This window comes from Schistosoma haematobium, chromosome ZW (genome assembly GCF_000699445.3).
Source record: "Schistosoma haematobium chromosome ZW, whole genome shotgun sequence".
Classification (NCBI taxonomy): domain Eukaryota; kingdom Metazoa; phylum Platyhelminthes; class Trematoda; order Strigeidida; family Schistosomatidae; genus Schistosoma; species Schistosoma haematobium.
This window is the reverse complement of record NC_067195.1, coordinates 74225041-74245590: the sequence shown is the minus strand read 5'-3', so window position 1 is coordinate 74245590 and position 20550 is coordinate 74225041. Positions and strand designations below refer to the sequence as shown.

The window sequence follows — 20550 nt, the reverse complement described above, 5'->3', positions numbered from 1 at the left end:
AGTAGTAGTAGTAGTAGTAGTAGTAGTAGTAGTAGTAGTAGTAGTAGTAGTAGTAGTAGTAGTAGTAGTAGTAGTAGTAGTAGTAGTAGTAGTAGTAGTAGTAGTAGTAGTAGTAGTAGTAGTAGTAGTAGTAGTAGTAGTAGTAGTAGTAGTAGTAGTAGTAGTAGTAGTAGTAGTAGTAGTAGTAGTAGTAGTAGTAGTAGTAGTAGTAGTAGTAGTAGTAGTAGTAGTAGTAGTAGTAGTAGTAGTAGTAGTAGTAGTAGTAGTAGTAGTAGTAGTAGTAGTAGTAGTAGTAGTAGTAGTAGTAGTAGTAGTAGTAGTAGTAGTAGTAGTAGTAGTAGTAGTAGTAGTAGTAGTAGTAGTAGTAGTAGTAGTAGTAGTAGTAGTAGTAGTAGTAGTAGTAGTAGTAGTAGTAGTAGTAGTAGTAGTAGTAGTAGTAGTAGTAGTAGTAGTAGTAGTAGTAGTAGTAGTAGTAGTAGTAGTAGTAGTAGTAGTAGTAGTAGTAGTAGTAGTAGTAGTAGTAGTAGTAGTAGTAGTAGTAGTAGTAGTAGTAGTAGTAGTAGTAGTAGTAGTAGTAGTAGTAGTAGTAGTAGTAGTAGTAGTAGTAGTAGTAGTAGTAGTAGTAGTAGTAGTAGTAGTAGTAGTAGTAGTAGTAGTAGTAGTAGTAGTAGTAGTAGTAGTAGTAGTAGTAGTAGTAGTAGTAGTAGTAGTAGTAGTAGTAGTAGTAGTAGTAGTAGTAGTAGTAGTAGTAGTAGTAGTAGTAGTAGTAGTAGTAGTAGTAGTAGTAGTAGTAGTAGTAGTAGTAGTAGTAGTAGTAGTAGTAGTAGTAGTAGTAGTAGTAGTAGTAGTAGTAGTAGTAGTAGTAGTAGTAGTAGTAGTAGTAGTAGTAGTAGTAGTAGTAGTAGTAGTAGTAGTAGTAGTAGTAGTAGTAGTAGTAGTAGTAGTAGTAGTAGTAGTAGTAGTAGTAGTAGTAGTAGTAGTAGTAGTAGTAGTAGTAGTAGTAGTAGTAGTAGTAGTAGTAGTAGTATAGTAGTAGTAGTAGTAGTAGTAGTAGTAGTAGTAGTAGTAGTAGTAGTAGTAGTAGTAGTAGTAGTAGTAGTAGTAGTAGTAGTAGTAGTAGTAGTAGTAGTAGTAGTAGTAGTAGTAGTAGTAGTAGTAGTAGTAGTAGTAGTAGTAGTAGTAGTAGTAGTAGTAGTAGTAGTAGTAGTAGTAGTAGTAGTAGTAGTAGTAGTAGTAGTAGTAGTAGTAGTAGTAGTAGTAGTAGTAGTAGTAGTAGTAGTAGTAGTAGTAGTAGTAGTAGTAGTAGTAGTAGTAGTAGTAGTAGTAGTAGTAGTAGTAGTAGTAGTAGTAGTAGTAGTAGTAGTAGTAGTAGTAGTAGTAGTAGTAGTAGTAGTAGTAGTAGTAGTAGTAGTAGTAGTAGTAGTAGTAGTAGTAGTAGTAGTAGTAGTAGTAGTAGTAGTAGTAGTAGTAGTAGTAGTAGTAGTAGTAGTAGTAGTAGTAGTAGTAGTAGTAGTAGTAGTAGTAGTAGTAGTAGTAGTAGTAGTAGTAGTAGTAGTAGTAGTAGTAGTAGTAGTAGTAGTAGTAGTAGTAGTAGTAGTAGTAGTAGTAGTAATGTAGTAGTAGTAGTAGTAGTAGTAGTAGTAGTAGTAGTAGTAGTAGTAGTAGTAGTAGTAGTAGTAGTAGTAGTAGTAGTAGTAGTAGTAGTAGTAGTAGTAGTAGTAGTAGTAGTAGTAGTAGTAGTAGTAGTAGTAGTAGTAGTAGTAGTAGTAGTAGTAGTAGTAGTAGTAGTAGTAGTAGTAGTAGTAGTAGTAGTAGTAGTAGTAGTAGTAGTAGTAGTAGTAGTAGTAGTAGTAGTAGTAGTAGTAGTAGTAGTAGTAGTAGTAGTAGTAGTAGTAGTAGTAGTAGTAGTAGTAGTAGTAGTAGTAGTAGTAGTAGTAGTAGTAGTAGTAGTAGTAGTAGTAGTAGTAGTAGTAGTAGTAGTAGTAGTAGTAGTAGTAGTAGTAGTAGTAGTAGTAGTAGTAGTAGTAGTAGTAGTAGTAGTAGTAGTAGTAGTAGTAGTAGTAGTAGTAGTAGTAGTAGTAGTAGTAGTAGTAGTAGTAGTAGTAGTAGTAGTAGTAGTAGTAGTAGTAGTAGTAGTAGTAGTAGTAGTAGTAGTAGTAGTAGTAGTAGTAGTAGTAGTAGTAGTAGTAGTAGTAGTAGTAGTAGTAGTAGTAGTAGTAGTAGTAGTAGTAGTAGTAGTAGTAGTAGTAGTAGTAGTAGTAGTAGTAGTAGTAGTAGTAGTAGTAGTAGTAGTAGTAGTAGTAGTAGTAGTAGTAGTAGTAGTAGTAGTAGTAGTAGTAGTAGTAGTAGTAGTAGTAGTAGTAGTAGTAGTAGTAGTAGTAGTAGTAGTAGTAGTAGTAGTAGTAGTAGTAGTAGTAGTAGTAGTAGTAGTAGTAGTAGTAGTAGTAGTAGTAGTAGTAGTAGTAGTAGTAGTAGTAGTAGTAGTAGTAGTAGTAGTAGTAGTAGTAGTAGTAGTAGTAGTAGTAGTAGTAGTAGTAGTAGTAGTAGTAGTAGTAGTAGTAGTAGTAGTAGTAGTAGTAGTAGTAGTAGTAGTAGTAGTAGTAGTAGTAGTAGTAGTAGTAGTAGTAGTAGTAGTAGTAGTAGTAGTAGTAGTAGTAGTAGTAGTAGTAGTAGTAGTAGTAGTAGTAGTAGTAGTAGTAGTAGTAGTAGTAGTAGTAGTAGTAGTAGTAGTAGTAGTAGTAGTAGTAGTAGTAGTAGTAGTAGTAGTAGTAGTAGTAGTAGTAGTAGTAGTAGTAGTAGTAGTAGTAGTAGTAGTAGTAGTAGTAGTAGTAGTAGTAGTAGTAGTAGTAGTAGTAGTAGTAGTAGTAGTAGTAGTAGTAGTAGTAGTAGTAGTAGTAGTAGTAGTAGTAGTAGTAGTAGTAGTAGTAGTAGTAGTAGTAGTAGTAGTAGTAGTAGTAGTAGTAGTAGTAGTAGTAGTAGTAGTAGTAGTAGTAGTAGTAGTAGTAGTAGTAGTAGTAGTAGTAGTAGTAGTAGTAGTAGTAGTAGTAGTAGTAGTAGTAGTAGTAGTAGTAGTAGTAGTAGTAGTAGTAGTAGTAGTAGTAGTAGTAGTAGTAGTAGTAGTAGTAGTAGTAGTAGTAGTAGTAGTAGTAGTAGTAGTAGTAGTAGTAGTAGTAGTAGTAGTAGTAGTAGTAGTAGTAGTAGTAGTAGTAGTAGTAGTAGTAGTAGTAGTAGTAGTAGTAGTAGTAGTAGTAGTAGTAGTAGTAGTAGTAGTAGTAGTAGTAGTAGTAGTAGTAGTAGTAGTAGTAGTAGTAGTAGTAGTAGTAGTAGTAGTAGTAGTAGTAGTAGTAGTAGTAGTAGTAGTAGTAGTAGTAGTAGTAGTAGTAGTAGTAGTAGTAGTAGTAGTAGTAGTAGTAGTAGTAGTAGTAGTAGTAGTAGTAGTAGTAGTAGTAGTAGTAGTAGTAGTAGTAGTAGTAGTAGTAGTAGTAGTAGTAGTAGTAGTAGTAGTAGTAGTAGTAGTAGTAGTAGTAGTAGTAGTAGTAGTAGTAGTAGTAGTAGTAGTAGTAGTAGTAGTAGTAGTAGTAGTAGTAGTAGTAGTAGTAGTAGTAGTAGTAGTAGTAGTAGTAGTAGTAGTAGTAGTAGTAGTAGTAGTAGTAGTAGTAGTAGTAGTAGTAGTAGTAGTAGTAGTAGTAGTAGTAGTAGTAGTAGTAGTAGTAGTAGTAGTAGTAGTAGTAGTAGTAGTAGTAGTAGTAGTAGTAGTAGTAGTAGTAGTAGTAGTAGTAGTAGTAGTAGTAGTAGTAGTAGTAGTAGTAGTAGTAGTAGTAGTAGTAGTAGTAGTAGTAGTAGTAGTAGTAGTAGTAGTAGTAGTAGTAGTAGTAGTAGTAGTAGTAGTAGTAGTAGTAGTAGTAGTAGTAGTAGTAGTAGTAGTAGTAGTAGTAGTAGTAGTAGTAGTAGTAGTAGTAGTAGTAGTAGTAGTAGTAGTAGTAGTAGTAGTAGTAGTAGTAGTAGTAGTAGTAGTAGTAGTAGTAGTAGTAGTAGTAGTAGTAGTAGTAGTAGTAGTAGTAGTAGTAGTAGTAGTAGTAGTAGTAGTAGTAGTAGTAGTAGTAGTAGTAGTAGTAGTAGTAGTAGTAGTAGTAGTAGTAGTAGTAGTAGTAGTAGTAGTAGTAGTAGTAGTAGTAGTAGTAGTAGTAGTAGTAGTAGTAGTAGTAGTAGTAGTAGTAGTAGTAGTAGTAGTAGTAGTAGTAGTAGTAGTAGTAGTAGTAGTAGTAGTAGTAGTAGTAGTAGTAGTAGTAGTAGTAGTAGTAGTAGTAGTAGTAGTAGTAGTAGTAGTAGTAGTAGTAGTAGTAGTAGTAGTAGTAGTAGTAGTAGTAGTAGTAGTAGTAGTAGTAGTAGTAGTAGTAGTAGTAGTAGTAGTAGTAGTAGTAGTAGTAGTAGTAGTAGTAGTAGTAGTAGTAGTAGTAGTAGTAGTAGTAGTAGTAGTAGTAGTAGTAGTAGTAGTAGTAGTAGTAGTAGTAGTAGTAGTAGTAGTAGTAGTAGTAGTAGTAGTAGTAGTAGTAGTAGTAGTAGTAGTAGTAGTAGTAGTAGTAGTAGTAGTAGTAGTAGTAGTAGTAGTAGTAGTAGTAGTAGTAGTAGTAGTAGTAGTAGTAGTAGTAGTAGTAGTAGTAGTAGTAGTAGTAGTAGTAGTAGTAGTAGTAGTAGTAGTAGTAGTAGTAGTAGTAGTAGTAGTAGTAGTAGTAGTAGTAGTAGTAGTAGTAGTAGTAGTAGTAGTAGTAGTAGTAGTAGTAGTAGTAGTAGTAGTAGTAGTAGTAGTAGTAGTAGTAGTAGTAGTAGTAGTAGTAGTAGTAGTAGTAGTAGTAGTAGTAGTAGTAGTAGTAGTAGTAGTAGTAGTAGTAGTAGTAGTAGTAGTAGTAGTAGTAGTAGTAGTAGTAGTAGTAGTAGTAGTAGTAGTAGTAGTAGTAGTAGTAGTAGTAGTAGTAGTAGTAGTAGTAGTAGTAGTAGTAGTAGTAGTAGTAGTAGTAGTAGTAGTAGTAGTAGTAGTAGTAGTAGTAGTAGTAGTAGTAGTAGTAGTAGTAGTAGTAGTAGTAGTAGTAGTAGTAGTAGTAGTAGTAGTAGTAGTAGTAGTAGTAGTAGTAGTAGTAGTAGTAGTAGTAGTAGTAGTAGTAGTAGTAGTAGTAGTAGTAGTAGTAGTAGTAGTAGTAGTAGTAGTAGTAGTAGTAGTAGTAGTAGTAGTAGTAGTAGTAGTAGTAGTAGTAGTAGTAGTAGTAGTAGTAGTAGTAGTAGTAGTAGTAGTAGTAGTAGTAGTAGTAGTAGTAGTAGTAGTAGTAGTAGTAGTAGTAGTAGTAGTAGTAGTAGTAGTAGTAGTAGTAGTAGTAGTAGTAGTAGTAGTAGTAGTAGTAGTAGTAGTAGTAGTAGTAGTAGTAGTAGTAGTAGTAGTAGTAGTAGTAGTAGTAGTAGTAGTAGTAGTAAAGCAGTAGTAGAATGAATATTTCTATAGCATACCATCAACTCAAACAAATGTAGTCATATTATCTATTTTGACCAGTTTAAAAATGTTTACTTATAATCTATTTGTTAATAAAAGGATGTTGATAACCTGATTACAGGAGGGAAAATAGTTGTAACTAAGTATATAAAATTGATTTTAAGGTGTTTAGGTCATTGAAATCTATTGAATCTCCAAGAAAAGAATTATGAAAGAAATTACTTTATCAGAAGCGGTTTGTGGAGATTTTAGAAATTTCATTGATTGAAATTATGAGTCAATTGAAGCTAGACCACCATAGAAAACCTGGAAGCACTGGACAGCCAACTCGTCCTAGTATGGGACTCCTCAGCAGTGCGCATTCACGATCCCGCACCCCCAGATTCCTACCCAGGACCTATCAGTCTCGCACCGTGACCAGTGGAGCTGATCCATGTCGGGTAGAAACAGGTATCTACCTCAGTACAATGGAAGATGGTCGCGCAATTTTGTGGATTGGTTGAGGTTAGACATTAACACCATTGGATGCCGGCTCAGTGGTCTAGTTGGTTAAGCGCCTGGCACGAGACTGATAGGTCCTGGGTTGGAGTCTCAGGGGAGGGTGCGGGATCGTGGATGTGCATTGCTGAGGAGTCCCACAGTAGGACGAAACGGCCGTCCAGTGCTTCCAGATTTTCCATGTTGGTCTAGATTCAATTGACTCATGATTTCGATCTGTGAAATCAATTTAGTATAAAATAATTAAATGTCGAAGATAAATCATGGTGGAACCTGGCAATAAATGTTATTCTACTAAATTAGTTGACAATACAGGTTTTCAATTCAACATATCACTAAATATTGACTGATTGGTGTTAATTGATGAAATGAAATAATATTACGAAGTCGAATAGGACATATTTTATTAGAAACTATGTGCTTAATTCTAGTGATGTCATCATTTTAAACTTCAAGAGTGATTACTTCATTATTTTGAATCATTCATGATATAAATTCACTAATAATAGGTTAGTATATTTATTGGGTTGAAATCATGATTCGATTGATGCTAGATTACTATGGAAAACCTGGAAACATTGGAGGACCGTTTCGTCCTATCTGTTTGGATTTATTTTAGTACATTTTAAATAATAGTTTATTAAAATACCTTAAATATATTCAGTAATACATGTAAGGTCTAAATAAATCAAAGATAGCACTTATTTCAAACATTGTAAATAATATGTACTGAGTAGTGTACTGGTGTTTGAAATAATTCAAGCTACATTTGAGTTTCAATGAGTACACTAACAATCCTTGGAATACAATTTCAAAATAAAACGAAACATAAGCTTACAATTTCAAAACATAAATTGCCTTAAACATACATTTATTACAAAACCATGGTTATTCTGAGATGGTGGCGAAGATTTGTAGCTCAGGTGAATGATTTTGACAGAGTTTTGTTCTCTGACCTGGATGGTTTAGTCGTGGAGCTTTCATCATTCTTCTGAACGACATCATCAGCACAAACTTCAGATAGAAGTGAGGCGTTCGAATTTCTTCATATGTGTTTCGTAGCTTGTCCTGTACACCTCCATGTTGATTGGTTCTGATGATGTCGTTCAAAAGAATGATGAAAGCTCCAAGAGCAAACCATCCAGCTCAGAGAACAAAACGCCATCAAAATCATGATAATTCTATTTACAAATAATATCATTACTTACATTTATCATTTAGTAAAGCTTCAAACGAATGCCCCCAATTATGTATTTGCTCATAACTTGGTTTACCTGCACGAATCATACGTTTAAGTTCTTTTACTTGTACTAATTTCGCACCAGGTTGTATAGAAGTTTTAGGTCGAAAGAATTGAAAGCCTCTGGAAAACAGAGTAAGTAAGACTTGCATTCAAGAAAAGGATACTTTAGAGAATAAAAATCTACAAACAACGAAATAAAATGCTTTTACGATAAATGTAAACTAAGAACTTTTAAAAATGTAGCTGGTCACCGAAAACCTCCACTGAGTATGGTACTATTAATGATTTGCTTCATACATGTGCATTAAGTATCGTAATATAAAATATTCAAAATGACGTAAGACAAAGCTACATATGATTAAACCATAACGTGGGATTAGTGTATTAATTCATTAGATGGGTTAGGTCTAAACTATTTGGTTAAGATCCGCTTAATGATATTGATTACTGAGATAACTTAAAATGAGTCGTATTAATGATGTATCCAGTGTTTACAGTTCTTTAGGTTTTGTATGACTTCATTATTATTCCATAAAACATTCCTTATTATATATTATCTGTTTAATTCATTTGAACATCTGTAGTTTGATTCTTTCATTGATTCTTTTGGTACTTCTATTGATGATGAAGTATACCATCTTAAACAAATGAATATTTCACATAAAATCTATTTAGATTATGATCTAGTGACTGATGTCCATCAATCTGGTCCTCAGTAAAGACCTTATACTCGGCTATGCTGAAGTAGATGATATAAATTTACACTTCAGAAGTGACCAATAACTTCAACACACTCCGCATGTTTACACTCGATATTGAATGATAAATATGTTTGATTACTAAAATAGAAAAAATGAGATGGTCATCTAACAGCTCATATCAACTGGCAACATAGCACTTAATTGAATGTCGATTTTAAATTATTGTGAAGTTTATTTTTAGTCAAATAGAATTCCAGTGATTAGAATTTTAATTTACAATATGGTCTGTGTTTAATGCATCTGTTTATGACCTGGAATTTCCCAGATTTCAGTTATAACATATCATATCAATAGTTATTCGTAATATTCAGTTAGACTGAAAACAAAGTTAACATTTATTTCAATCAATAAGAACTTAAACGGTAATTATATTTAGTTTCAATACTTAAGATCATGAGTCAATTGAAACTAGACCACCATGGAAAATCTAGAAGCAATGGACGGCTATTTCGTCATACTGTGGGACTCCTCAGTAGTGCGCGGGACTCGAACCCATGACCTATCAGTCTCGCGCGCTAGTGCTTATCCCCTAGACCACTGAGCCGGCATCCAACGGTGTTAATGTTTAACTTCAAATAATCCACGAAAGTAAACGACACATTTACCACTGTCTATTCCAGACAGAACATACACTTTCCTATGGCTACACTGAACTGAGAAATCAAAGTACAACTTGGTTATTGTGAGTAAACGAAATACTCAAGCAATTAAGGTTATCATTTGCATGCATTTGTCTAGGTCACTATGGCATTTTGTATATAAACATACACTTGATTTAAGTAACTAATCATTTAGTATTTGGAATAAAGCTTCATTCGCTTTCTTAGTCTTCCCAATTTAGGTCAAACATTAAGAATTGTGTATATTACGGCCAAGTCAAACTCCTGGACAGTTACATCATCTTAAAAAAAGTATAGCTTCAATTTTAAATTTACAAACCAGTTTCCAAAAATATCATCAACCACTACTATTAATTACTAAAAAAACAATTAAGTCTCAAACTGCAATGTTAGTTAAACGGGATATGAAAAACATGTTGAAAGTGAACAAATGCATATTAGTATTGTTCTTTAATGCTTTTGTAAACATTTAACAACAATGAAAAGTAGTTGCTTCAATAAGAAATAAAAACAAATTAGAATAAAATCACTTGGATAAGACAACGTACATTTTATTCTTTTTTCCACCAATACTACCGATTGCAGTACTATGTCTTGGTGAAGTTGACATGAAATCAGATGGTGAAAATGAATTTCTTGATAATCCATCTGATTTTTCATTTCGATATTGTTGAGATGATGTTGATTTTTTTGACTCATTATCAAACATAGGTAGTCGTTCTAATGATTCATGTATAGATTCTCTTGGTGTTCCTTCATATTTATTAGCTCGTTGTAGCTGACCAACAAATTCCTTTAAAAAAATAAATAAAAGTAACTTGAATATTGAGTCCTTATTTAGTTCATTTTGCAAAGGTTTTAAAACGTTACAGAAACCAAACACAAAGATAAGATGTGAAAAAGGGTTTCACCGGATCTTTAGTTAAAAATTGAACGTGAAACAACCATTTCATCCATTCTTTGACATCTTATCATCTTTGATCACATCATCTAATGAGACATTTCCACAAAATTAACCTGCAGTGTCAGATAAACGTGCTGGCAGCCACCCACGAATAGAATCAGTAAATGGTTGTACAATATTGTGAATTGATTAAATGTAAACATGTAAGCCATCTATATGCCAGTTCAGTGGTCTAAATGTTACGGACTCGTCGCAATACTTAAAGACACTAGGTCCGGACCCCGGTGCTATCATGGAAGCGCACTGCTGAGGAATCCAATTATACAAAAAAATTAATTACCTAGTTGATCTTAATTTCAAATAAATATTGAACTAAGATCAGTTGGTAATGTTATTCATAAAAATCCAACTAACCACCTACATGGTAACAACCAATTGGTGCAAAGTTGAAGTTTATAGGAAAATAAAGTCGTTCCTTCTGTATATAACTCTATAATAACCTTTAATTAATTTCACATTTTATTTATTCATTTGTTGATTTTTCATGAATGAACAAACTCATCCATATCAGTAGTTTACAATGATAGTTCCAATCTGTTGTTGAGTGAATACATTTTAGAAATTTACCAATGTTTACAGTTCAATAATAAAACAAATAATTGATAGTTTCTGTAAGTAGCATACGTAAGTTATCCTCTCGATAAAATCAATCAGTTGGCATGAAATTATCAATCATGAAATTTACATTACTACTGTTCTATGTAGAAAAAAGCATACTACACTAATCAGATTAACTATAAATGATGTTCTAAAGTATGAACGATTGGTCACTTATTTTATTTAAAAGCTTCTTCAAATAAACAATTCAAAAAAAGATTCCTAATAACTTTTTGTTATCACCGATATCAACTGGTTGATATTCAAAGAACAGGAAGAAGAAGAAGAAGAAGGCAAGAAAAATAGCAGATAGTGACATATAAAAGTTGAACTCAACCATAAAGCAAATGTAGGACTATTTTGATACCAATTTTGATTTATCAAATTAATTCATTTTTCAAACAATCAAAGAAAGCTCTGAGTTATTCAACGAACTAAAGATTGATCACTGGTGAAAATTTTCTTCTCGACGATGTCAATCATTTAAGCTGTATAATCGTATTTATATTTAATTTTAACACAGTATGATTTGTGATAAGATAGCCAAGTGTTCTATCATTTAACATAGTTTTGAAAAAAAAATTATTAAAAAAGTCCCCAAGTATTAGATAGAAATTAGTAGTCAATAGTCTTGAAGACAATATTAAAAAATAATGATCATTTATTATACGATTTACCATTCTTGAGTTATGCGCTGTCTACCAATTACTACCTCCCACATTCACAGCCACATTCGGTTGAATCTCGTATAAATTTTGTTTCCTATTTTATGGTACGATGTGGTGTGTTTGATTGGTATATAAACTCAGTATGTTTGAAATATAATGATTCATATTGTAGAGGCTGAAATTGATGGTCTGGACTTAACTGGTTGGGCTAGGTGGGAAGCAGGACCAATAATAACTCTAGACTGCTCATACAGGTTTTACACGTCATTGGTCCGATCGATAATTCACTGTTCTCTAATTGGCAATATCATTACGTTAATAAGGACACAGGGCATAAGTTATAACAAATTTAAAATCATTAATCTTGTTTCCTATCAATGACTAACTGGTGAATCTCTTTGAATAAGGTATAACTAATGATGTGACTAACAAATATATACATGACATTTTTGAGATTGTCCATAGTTTCGTAATTAAATATGTTTGTTTTTTTCAAAATGTAGACTTAATTCATTGTTTAATGTAACCAATCACAAATTTACAAAGCAATAGTCGATAACATACAGTTTCCTTAGTAATTCATCTTTGATTAATCATCAAGATTGAACAACAAGTATACATATTTTACCATTTGGAAATTTTACTTCTATTCAACCATTCAATGAACAATTGAAATACCCCCAATGTGTCAACAATAACAACAACAACAAAAAAAAAGAAAAGAAAAACAAACTTTAATTCTTCGAAAAAGAAACACCCAAATAATTGTCTATTATTGATTTTAAAATATAAATCAGTATTTTTCTTTATTCGATAAGCATATCAAAAATTTTGTTCCTGTAACATTGAATAAGTTATGTCTTTGTATTTTTCTATTTGCTTGACGACAACAGCATACAAACAACAACGTAGATGTCATAAAAAATGAGAAAAATTAAAACGGGAAAAAGAAGAGAATGGGGAGGTTTATTTTATTCGTTCTTGTTTTTATTTATTATTTGAATGCTCATCAAGTCGTGTTTTTTTTTGCTTCTATGTGTTGTCATATGCATACATACATACATACATAAATACATACAACATACAGATATTTATGTATATTTGAATGCACCAATGAATGTTTCCTTTTTGTGAGTCCTTGTATGATTACTTATTTCCTTCACTAACAGTAATACGATCTAATCTATCACAAAAAATGCTATGATCATGTCACATGGAAACAACAATAAACGATTGAGTAGAAATCAAACATTTCTTTTTCTTTTTTCATAAGATATTCCAAAGATAAAACAGGAAAATAAAGAATAATATATTTAAAGCATTAACACTTTCTGATTTGTTTTTATTAAACTTAATTTCACGAAAAAAATCCCTGATAGATAAGATCAAATATTTGATCTTTCAATATGATTGTCTATATATAAGTTATACTCAAAAACATTTTAACTTATGAGTATAAGTGGTAAGTAATTTTGTAGGTATACTCTTCTATATATTGACCTTATGAAATGAATTGAAATAATCTATTTATTGTTTTCATACTGTTTTTGTGACTAACATTCTATAAATAGCCTAGTGAATTAGATGAATTTAGTTTTCGTCATCTTATAGAATGGTTTGGATTTGGTTGAAGTTAGACATTAACACCGATGGAAATCGCCTTAGTGGTTAAGCATTCGCCGTGAGACCGATAAGTCCTGGGTTCGAATTATTCCGAGGTTGGGTTGTGGATGCGTACTGCTGAGGAGTCCCATACTAGGATGAAACGACCGTGCAGCGTTTCTAGGTTTTCCATGATGGTCTAACTTCTATTGACTCATGAATTCAACTATAAAATTATAGAAAATGATTTAGTTATAAGGAACTTTTCAAAAACTAAACAACATATTGCAAACCATTGTAGTTTAATATCCAGTATATTTTTAAAATGTAATGTTACACTGTATAGACAGGGTTTTACACACTTTTCATCAAATATTTTTCGTATCTAGTAATTTCGTTTAAGAAAATTAGGGAATAAGAACGACGCCTAATATGACCTTACATCACATTAAGGCCACCGACCATTTCGATTGAATGATAGACTGACAGCCAACGGAGAATTCCATTTAGTATTAATATGTATTCAAAGTGTTTTGTATATGTCTGTTTTATTACTTAATTTTCCTAATGTCGTTTATTATTATTATGCTTATTGATTTACGCATATTCATCTAGAAAACTGATTACCTTAAAATATTCTCTAGTTGATTCTGTAATCATCTTTAATTTTTCATTAAATTTGGTGTTATATTATGAAGTCTAAATTTGACCTAATCATTCTGAGACTTCTTTTATCAGTTAACATATCAATCAACATCTTGGAAATACTAGAAAACCAATTCTAATATTTTAATCATCTTAATACAGTGTATCTAGTCAAGTTATATAACGTCATCTATGTTGTTTGTTTAATACTTCGTTTGTTTACGTTATTACTCATCGGTGTCTAAGATGTACTAGAAGGTAATATTCGTCTATCCCCATCTTTTCATTTCCAGAGGATAATCTACTATGAAATTAGTCGACTGCGATGAAAGTATTAACATCATATTGAATGCTTTAATCACTAGTTAAATAAACATTAGAAAATATATATTGAATGAAATAGTCTTCTTGTAGACAACATAGTAAATAATCAACCACTGATAGGTATAGATAAATCCAAGGTAAATTCAGTAAACGAGTACCACTATTAATTTCTCTCAAAATAAAGTTATTAAAATACCTGTCAATGATTTGTTCTACATCATTATCATGGTTTAAGGATAATTAACTGCAAGGTATTTGGTAATAAACAGAACAGACTTAAAACACCTTCCAAAAAAAGCATAGTAAAACTTCAGGTTTCGATTTTGTGAGAATGTTTGTTGTTTAATATATTGTCCATTTTGTTCGTGTCAAATAAAAGTTTAGGCTCCATACATATGATTAGTTCTGTTAGATTGATTATTATTTTGTCAGTAAACTAGGTCGGATCTGTTAGAAGCAAAATGTCAGTGATCAAACAATGGCCTCAATCTGGTTATGTATTATTACGGCTTATAGCAGATAAGTCTTGTTAAATTGAACGCTTTATCGGGTTCCTAAGCTATTCTGGTAACCCGCAAGCTAGAACTACGCAGCCACCTGAACTCGAGAGAAAAGGCGCAAAATATGCGAAAAACACTTTACTCCAAAGGTTCATTTTTGTACAGAAAAACACGGGTATTTATAGATGTTAACATTTGCTAAATCGACATCATATTTTTGGCCGATCCGCTTTAAGACATAATATGCTACTGACCAATAGTAACACGCCACGTTGATATTCTAGAAGCTCCATCATGCTCTGACTGGCCAGGACTATTCGGCTCCTTTAGGGCCTCCGGAGGCTCCGTTGCAGTTTTCGGAAAGCCGACTCAACAATAGCTGGCGGTCTGCTTGAATATCTGGGCTATTTGTTCCTTTATTCTAGATATTTCAACAAGTAATATTGAATAAAGCCTTAATAATGATAATAATAATAATTACTATTATTTCTCAGTGATTTATTTTAATCAGTAGAACACATTTCAGAGTTATGTTTAAATTGTGTGAAACAGATTTTCATACCAGATTTTGAAACCAGTTCAGTAATATTAATCCTATATTTTTCTTTGTTTATGGTGATTAGTTCAAGATGGTCTACATCACTATCTTGTACCAAGTGAGAATGAGAGGAACCAGTGAGAACTTAAGAGCGATATTAAGATATTTCTATGTAGTTTGAGAGGCATTAATTAATCAGGAATTATGATAAGAAATTTCCTTGTATGCAGTAGGTACTTTATTTCTGTCAACTGATTAGTTTTCACTATCATAAAACACCTCTTTCATATCCCCTTCTTTCATTACAATAACTGAATTTTGTTTAATAAATAAACGGAATATTAATATTGTAAAATCGACGTATTGAATCTAATTACATTAGTCAAATGCCTTGTCATTTAACTATTGACGCGCATAAATTTATTAACGAGATTCCTATTGTCTCTACCTAGTATCTAACAAAACCACAGCTTAGAGAACGGGCTTGGCAGAATTATCAGGAAAAGAAGACCCTGTTTAGCTTGACTCTAATCCAACTTTGTTAAGAGACATGATGGACGTAGTATAGGTCAGAAATCAATGTTTTAGTGCCTAGCGCAAACGATATACCACTACTATTCAATGAAACGGGACTGCTAGAATCTTTGTTCTTGCTCCTTTCAAAATGATAAAAGGAACAATATATATGAAAAATATATAATAGCAGAATGAAATAAATTATTATTACTTGTAACTGATTTTTCTTCTTACTATTATACATTTGAAATCATGCAATCTTTCTTATGATCTATGACTATTACTTTCTTTTTACCTGTTTATTATATAATCAATAAAATGCCAGTTGTTTTAAATATGAAAAGGTTACAGATGTTTTCTTATTGAAACAAGAATAGAAATCCAATCAACAAATGATTGTAGGTAAGTGTAGAAATTCAGTATATGTGTAGTTGATACAAAACCGAACTACCGATACATTGTCTATGCAGTAAATAAATAATTTATTGTTTAACTAATGTTAATAAATCATTGGTAACGTTTATCATGTGTTGAATCCTTTATATGTATTGTAAGGGAGTTATTACATGTTCAATATTCTTTTTGAAATTAACAAAAATGAAATGTAAACATTCTTATTATAGAAGATTGTTGAATATATCGTTTAAAATCACGAATAGATCTTAGTTAACCAATCACTGAACAGTTACTCCATCATTATAAAGGACTTAGGAATATGGATCTACGATTACACAAGAGAGTCGAACCTAGGACCTTTAGGTGTAAAGATAAAAGTTTAAGCTTTAAACTATTTGTAATGTATTTAGAGATTTAGATTTCTGAGTTCAGTTTGACTTGCCATTTTGTGCGATCATTACTCCATGCCGTTGGCAATTACTAAGGTTATATCATAGTTTAAAAAAAGTAAAATAGATTTTACAAATCAATTGATCTCTAATCAATAGTCATTGCCTTGTTGTCCAGTACTTAAAGGAGATTGGGTCTCAAAATGAACCAAATGACTCAGTATCGTGGTGAACCATGATAAGCCATAGACAGGAATTCATTGATCGAGATTTCATGCTAATTCTAATGTTTCCTGATCAGGGTACAAGGATAATTGCGAATTAAAAACCGACATTGTTGATAAGGTCTAACTTATATCACAGTCAATATTCTGTTTTCTAACTTGTTTTACAAATCAGATGACTTGTGTTAATTAAAAAAGTGTGTGCAGCTTATTGCTTATAACGCGGTTTGGTTTTAAATAGACAAACACTGAAAACTTTGAGCCATTGAAAAAGTCCTTTGTTCTAATAAGGGACTCCTTAGCAGTGTTTATCAACAACCCTTCTGGAAGTTGAACACAAATCATTAAAATGTCCCGGTGAATGCTAAGCTTGAGTCAACATCCACTTGTACATTTCAAACTGCAGTGATTTTGTATAATATGATCAAACTATCTTTCAATTTCATCAATAGACAACTTAAATGTAAATGAGCTAAGACAAATTGATTAAAGTGAAACTTAGTTCTTTTTTTCGCTCAATATTAATAATTTCTTCAATCAAAATGAAGCTTTATGAATGTCGGAAAGAAAGTGAAAATAGTTGAATTCTTTCTTTACATTTATTTTTACGGACATGTTCATTTACGGAAACTATATATATATATTTCCTGTATACACTATTTTACTTACAAAACACTTATTCCTTGTTACTGATTTAAATATCGATATAAAAAAACACAAGAGAAAATCTATTTATAATTTCATTTTAACTATTTCTTTTTTTTTGAAAGAGGGAGATGAGGGAATTGTTTTCTTTTTAACATAAAGAATATAGTTTGAATAGTTTAATCATATTTCCCCTTCTTATCCAAGCCTTCCCCACTAGTATAGATAAATTTGAAATTATTTGTTATCAATTTCATTTTTTCCATATAACTTTTAGAATCTTATCAGTAGTAATAATAATAATAATAATAATAATAATAATAATAATAATAATAATAATAATAATAATAATAATAATAATAATAATAATAATAATAATAATAATAATAATAATAATAATAATAATAATAATAATAATAATAATAATAATAATAATAATAATAATAATAATAATAATAATAATAATAATAATAATAATAATAATAATAATAATAATAATAATAATAATAATAATAATAATAATAATAATAATAATAATAATAATAATAATAATAATAATAATAATAATAATAATAATAATAATAATAATAATAATAATAATAATAATAATAATAATAATAATAATAATAATAATAATAATAATAATAATAATAATAATAATAATAATAATAATAATAATAATAATAATAATAATAATAATAATAATAATAATAATAATAATAATAATAATAATAATAATAATAATAATAATAATAATAATAATAATAATAATAATAATAATAATAATAAAAGATAACAATAATACAGTATAATATTACTCTTCCATTAAAGCTAATCGAACTTAAGAACATAGGTAAGAGGAACAAGATAGTGATAAAGAATAAATAAGACAAAACTAATATGGATGACGTAGGCAAGTAAAAAAAACGAGAGAGATTTGAGAGAAGGGAGTGTAGAAAAATACATTAGTTTCTGTATTTCACTTTTTCTATCTTGTTAGGATTTTAATTTATAAAAGATATCTTTGTTGTCATGATTTTCACTGATAGAAACATAAATTGTTATATCTCCTCGTCTTTTTAAAATGATCAGTATAGGGTTGTGAAGATTACTAAGTTTTTGATTGAGATCATGAACTGAATGATGTTAGACCACCATTGAAAACCTGGAGGTGCTGGACAGCCGTTTCATCTTATTGTGGGACTCCTCAGCAGTGCACATCCACGATCCAGCTAGCGGGATTCGAACCCAGGGCCTTCAGTATCACACGCGAATCCGTGTCGGGTAGAGACAGGTATCTACTTCAGTACAATGGAAGATGGTCGCGCGATTTCGTCGATTGGTTGAGATTAGAGATTGACACCGTTGGATGCCAGCCGGCTCAGTGGTCTAGATGTTAAGCGCCCGCGCGCGAGACTGAAGGCTCTGGGTTGGAATCCCGCTAGCTGGATCGTGGATGCGCACTGCTGAGGAGTCCCACAATAATATGAAACAGCCGTCCAGCAACTCCAGGTTTATTTTTAAAAGTCGGTTCTTACCAGTAAGATAAATATTAACGACTCAGGAAAAACAATCGACTGATATTGAACAGTTATTTTAGATTTTGTGAAAGAAAGGTACAAGAAACTGACATTCTACAATTTTTTCTACAATTCTTCTACTATTATTTGATATTGAATTTGTTTAATGTTATATACATGTAGATTGTGATGAAATCAAACATCGTGTAGTTCAACCATTTGATTTGTAACTACTACGTAGTTTGGAAGCCCACTTCTCTAACGGAACTTCAATAAATAGTATTGGATTGACAGTATACTTATTTTTAGAAAACAATTAGAGGTCATCATGTGTTATATGTCTATAAAGACTGGAACGCACTAAACAGATTTTTCATCTTAATATGGAACTCTTCATCAGTGCACACCCACGACCCTCACAAGGAATCGAACCTGGGGTATCCGATTTTGCGTATGAACGCTCAAATGTCTCAGTGGTTTGAACGTTATACATTTACACTGCAAACTGAATGTTCTGGGTTCGATTCCCTGTAACAGATTCGAGGATGCACTCTGCTTAGTAGTTTCGTACAAGGACGGAACATCTGTTCAGTGATTTCCAGTTTGCATTAATGGTCTAGCTAAAACAGTTCAGGCGTTAAAAATCTACGAAAATCCAATAATCTGCAAATAAACCTACATTGATAATCTGTCGTTAAGTTAAACGTGTTGGTATTGAGAATGATTCCTTGTCAGAATCACCCCTGGTGCTTTGATCAGCCTCATTCTTTGGTATGATATCATCAGTTGTGTGAAGTAGTTAGCAAATTACTGAAGATCGTTGCAATTGGAGAAAAAAATGACACATTTATTTTAAACAATTAACTTGTTCTAATTAAGTCACTGGTTTGTGTGAAAATTGACATTACAGTTAGTTATACCGTTCTGAACAGATATACATATACATGCTGGGTTAGGGTTATATTGACAAATAATAATGTCTCGAAGGGAGTTTGAAGATACACTTTGCCGATTAAGATTTTGTTTCGGAAATCAGATAGTTCAGTGCTCATGCACGCAATAAAATAAAATTAACAAAGAAATCCAAAACACTCTTCAGGTTATGTAGGTTTACAACATAGTTCAGTCATTATTTAACAGCAGTTAGAATTGGATATAGCAGAATAAACCAGAAATAACACATAATTTCTCGAGGTCATACAGTAAGTATGATGCTCTTATATGTGGATTGTTACAAAAAGGTTATTCTGTTAGTCACGGTTATCATATAAGCTTCGTTATTTTGGCCACAACTAAAGAGTCTTGAGCTCCAAACTTCATTACAAGGCATTTGATAACAAAAAATCCCATGAAGAAACTGTTTGCTTTCCCTGTACAGTTGAATTGTTGAAGAGCATGTGTATGTCAGTCAAATTAAACCAAAGATTCTAACAAAATTTCGTTTAAAACATATGACTCTTGAATTCAGTCAATTTCAAAGTGAGAATGAATACATATTAAAAACATTGAATAAAAATGACAACAAACTGTAATTTAACCGATACTGAGAAATATCAAATGCATAACATTCACCGGGCAATTTAGTAATAATTAGTTAAACAACAAGGTATAAAGATCATTAATCTGACTTGTTAGATATTTAAAAGTTTGTTACTTAACAATTCGACGATTGTTAACAGTCAAATAATATGAATCAAAGTTTCGATAATACTTGGAGTTTATTTAATGCTGGCGAGACCATAATTTATAGACGAACTAATCAGGTATAAGATAACAGTTCTCGAATTTCGGAGCGAAATTCACCCATCTATTTGGCTAAATAGAATTTTGGCATTATAGCTGATGCCGGTTTGCGATGAAAACCCGAAATTTAATTCCTAACTCTAACCATCAACCGTAAATCATAATTCTAATTCCTCACACTGGTTTATAACCCTCATTTGGTCTTAATTATCAGATGAACACTCTCAAGGTCACTTTAGTGTCGCTCGAAGGTCGTCCATAAATTATACTCTCACTGTTAAAACATTAAATATTCCGATATGGCCCTTCTTTCCCTCCAAAAAAACTACTTTAAACTGAGACTAACGATAGAATCAATGTTATGTATCTATTCCTTCATTAAACTCATCACTTGAATACACCCACATACCTAAGTTGATTTAATCACTAAACTATATACCGTAAAGCACGTTACAGTAAAATTATCACATTATTATAATTATTAGCTTATAGCGACTCACGTGCAGTTGAGTTTATTCTCATTTAGCTCAGTCAGTCTTTTGTTAACCTATTAAATGGACAAAGTCATCCATGCTATAACAACTTGTTGTACAGTTATTATTATTGCACTTGTATGAAATACGTATTCTTGAACATTGTTTAGCGCCTACGCATATATTCATTCTGCTAGCTTCATTA

At 31.4% G+C, this 20550-nt stretch overlaps 1 protein-coding gene across 1 annotated transcript in view; it reads right to left on the bottom strand.

The window, feature by feature from the left end:
* RGS3_2 (Regulator of G-protein signaling 3) overlaps positions 1 to 20550 on the bottom strand; it is a 74036-nt gene that overhangs the window by 31267 nt on the left and 22219 nt on the right. Inside the window, exons 2-3 of the mRNA XM_051218865.1 lie at positions 9150 to 9394; positions 7186 to 7340 (exon numbers count right to left, since the gene is read on the bottom strand). Of these exons, the coding sequence (XP_051072457.1) occupies positions 7186 to 7340; positions 9150 to 9394 (400 nt within the window). The remainder of the gene's footprint in view (positions 1 to 7185; positions 7341 to 9149; positions 9395 to 20550) is intronic.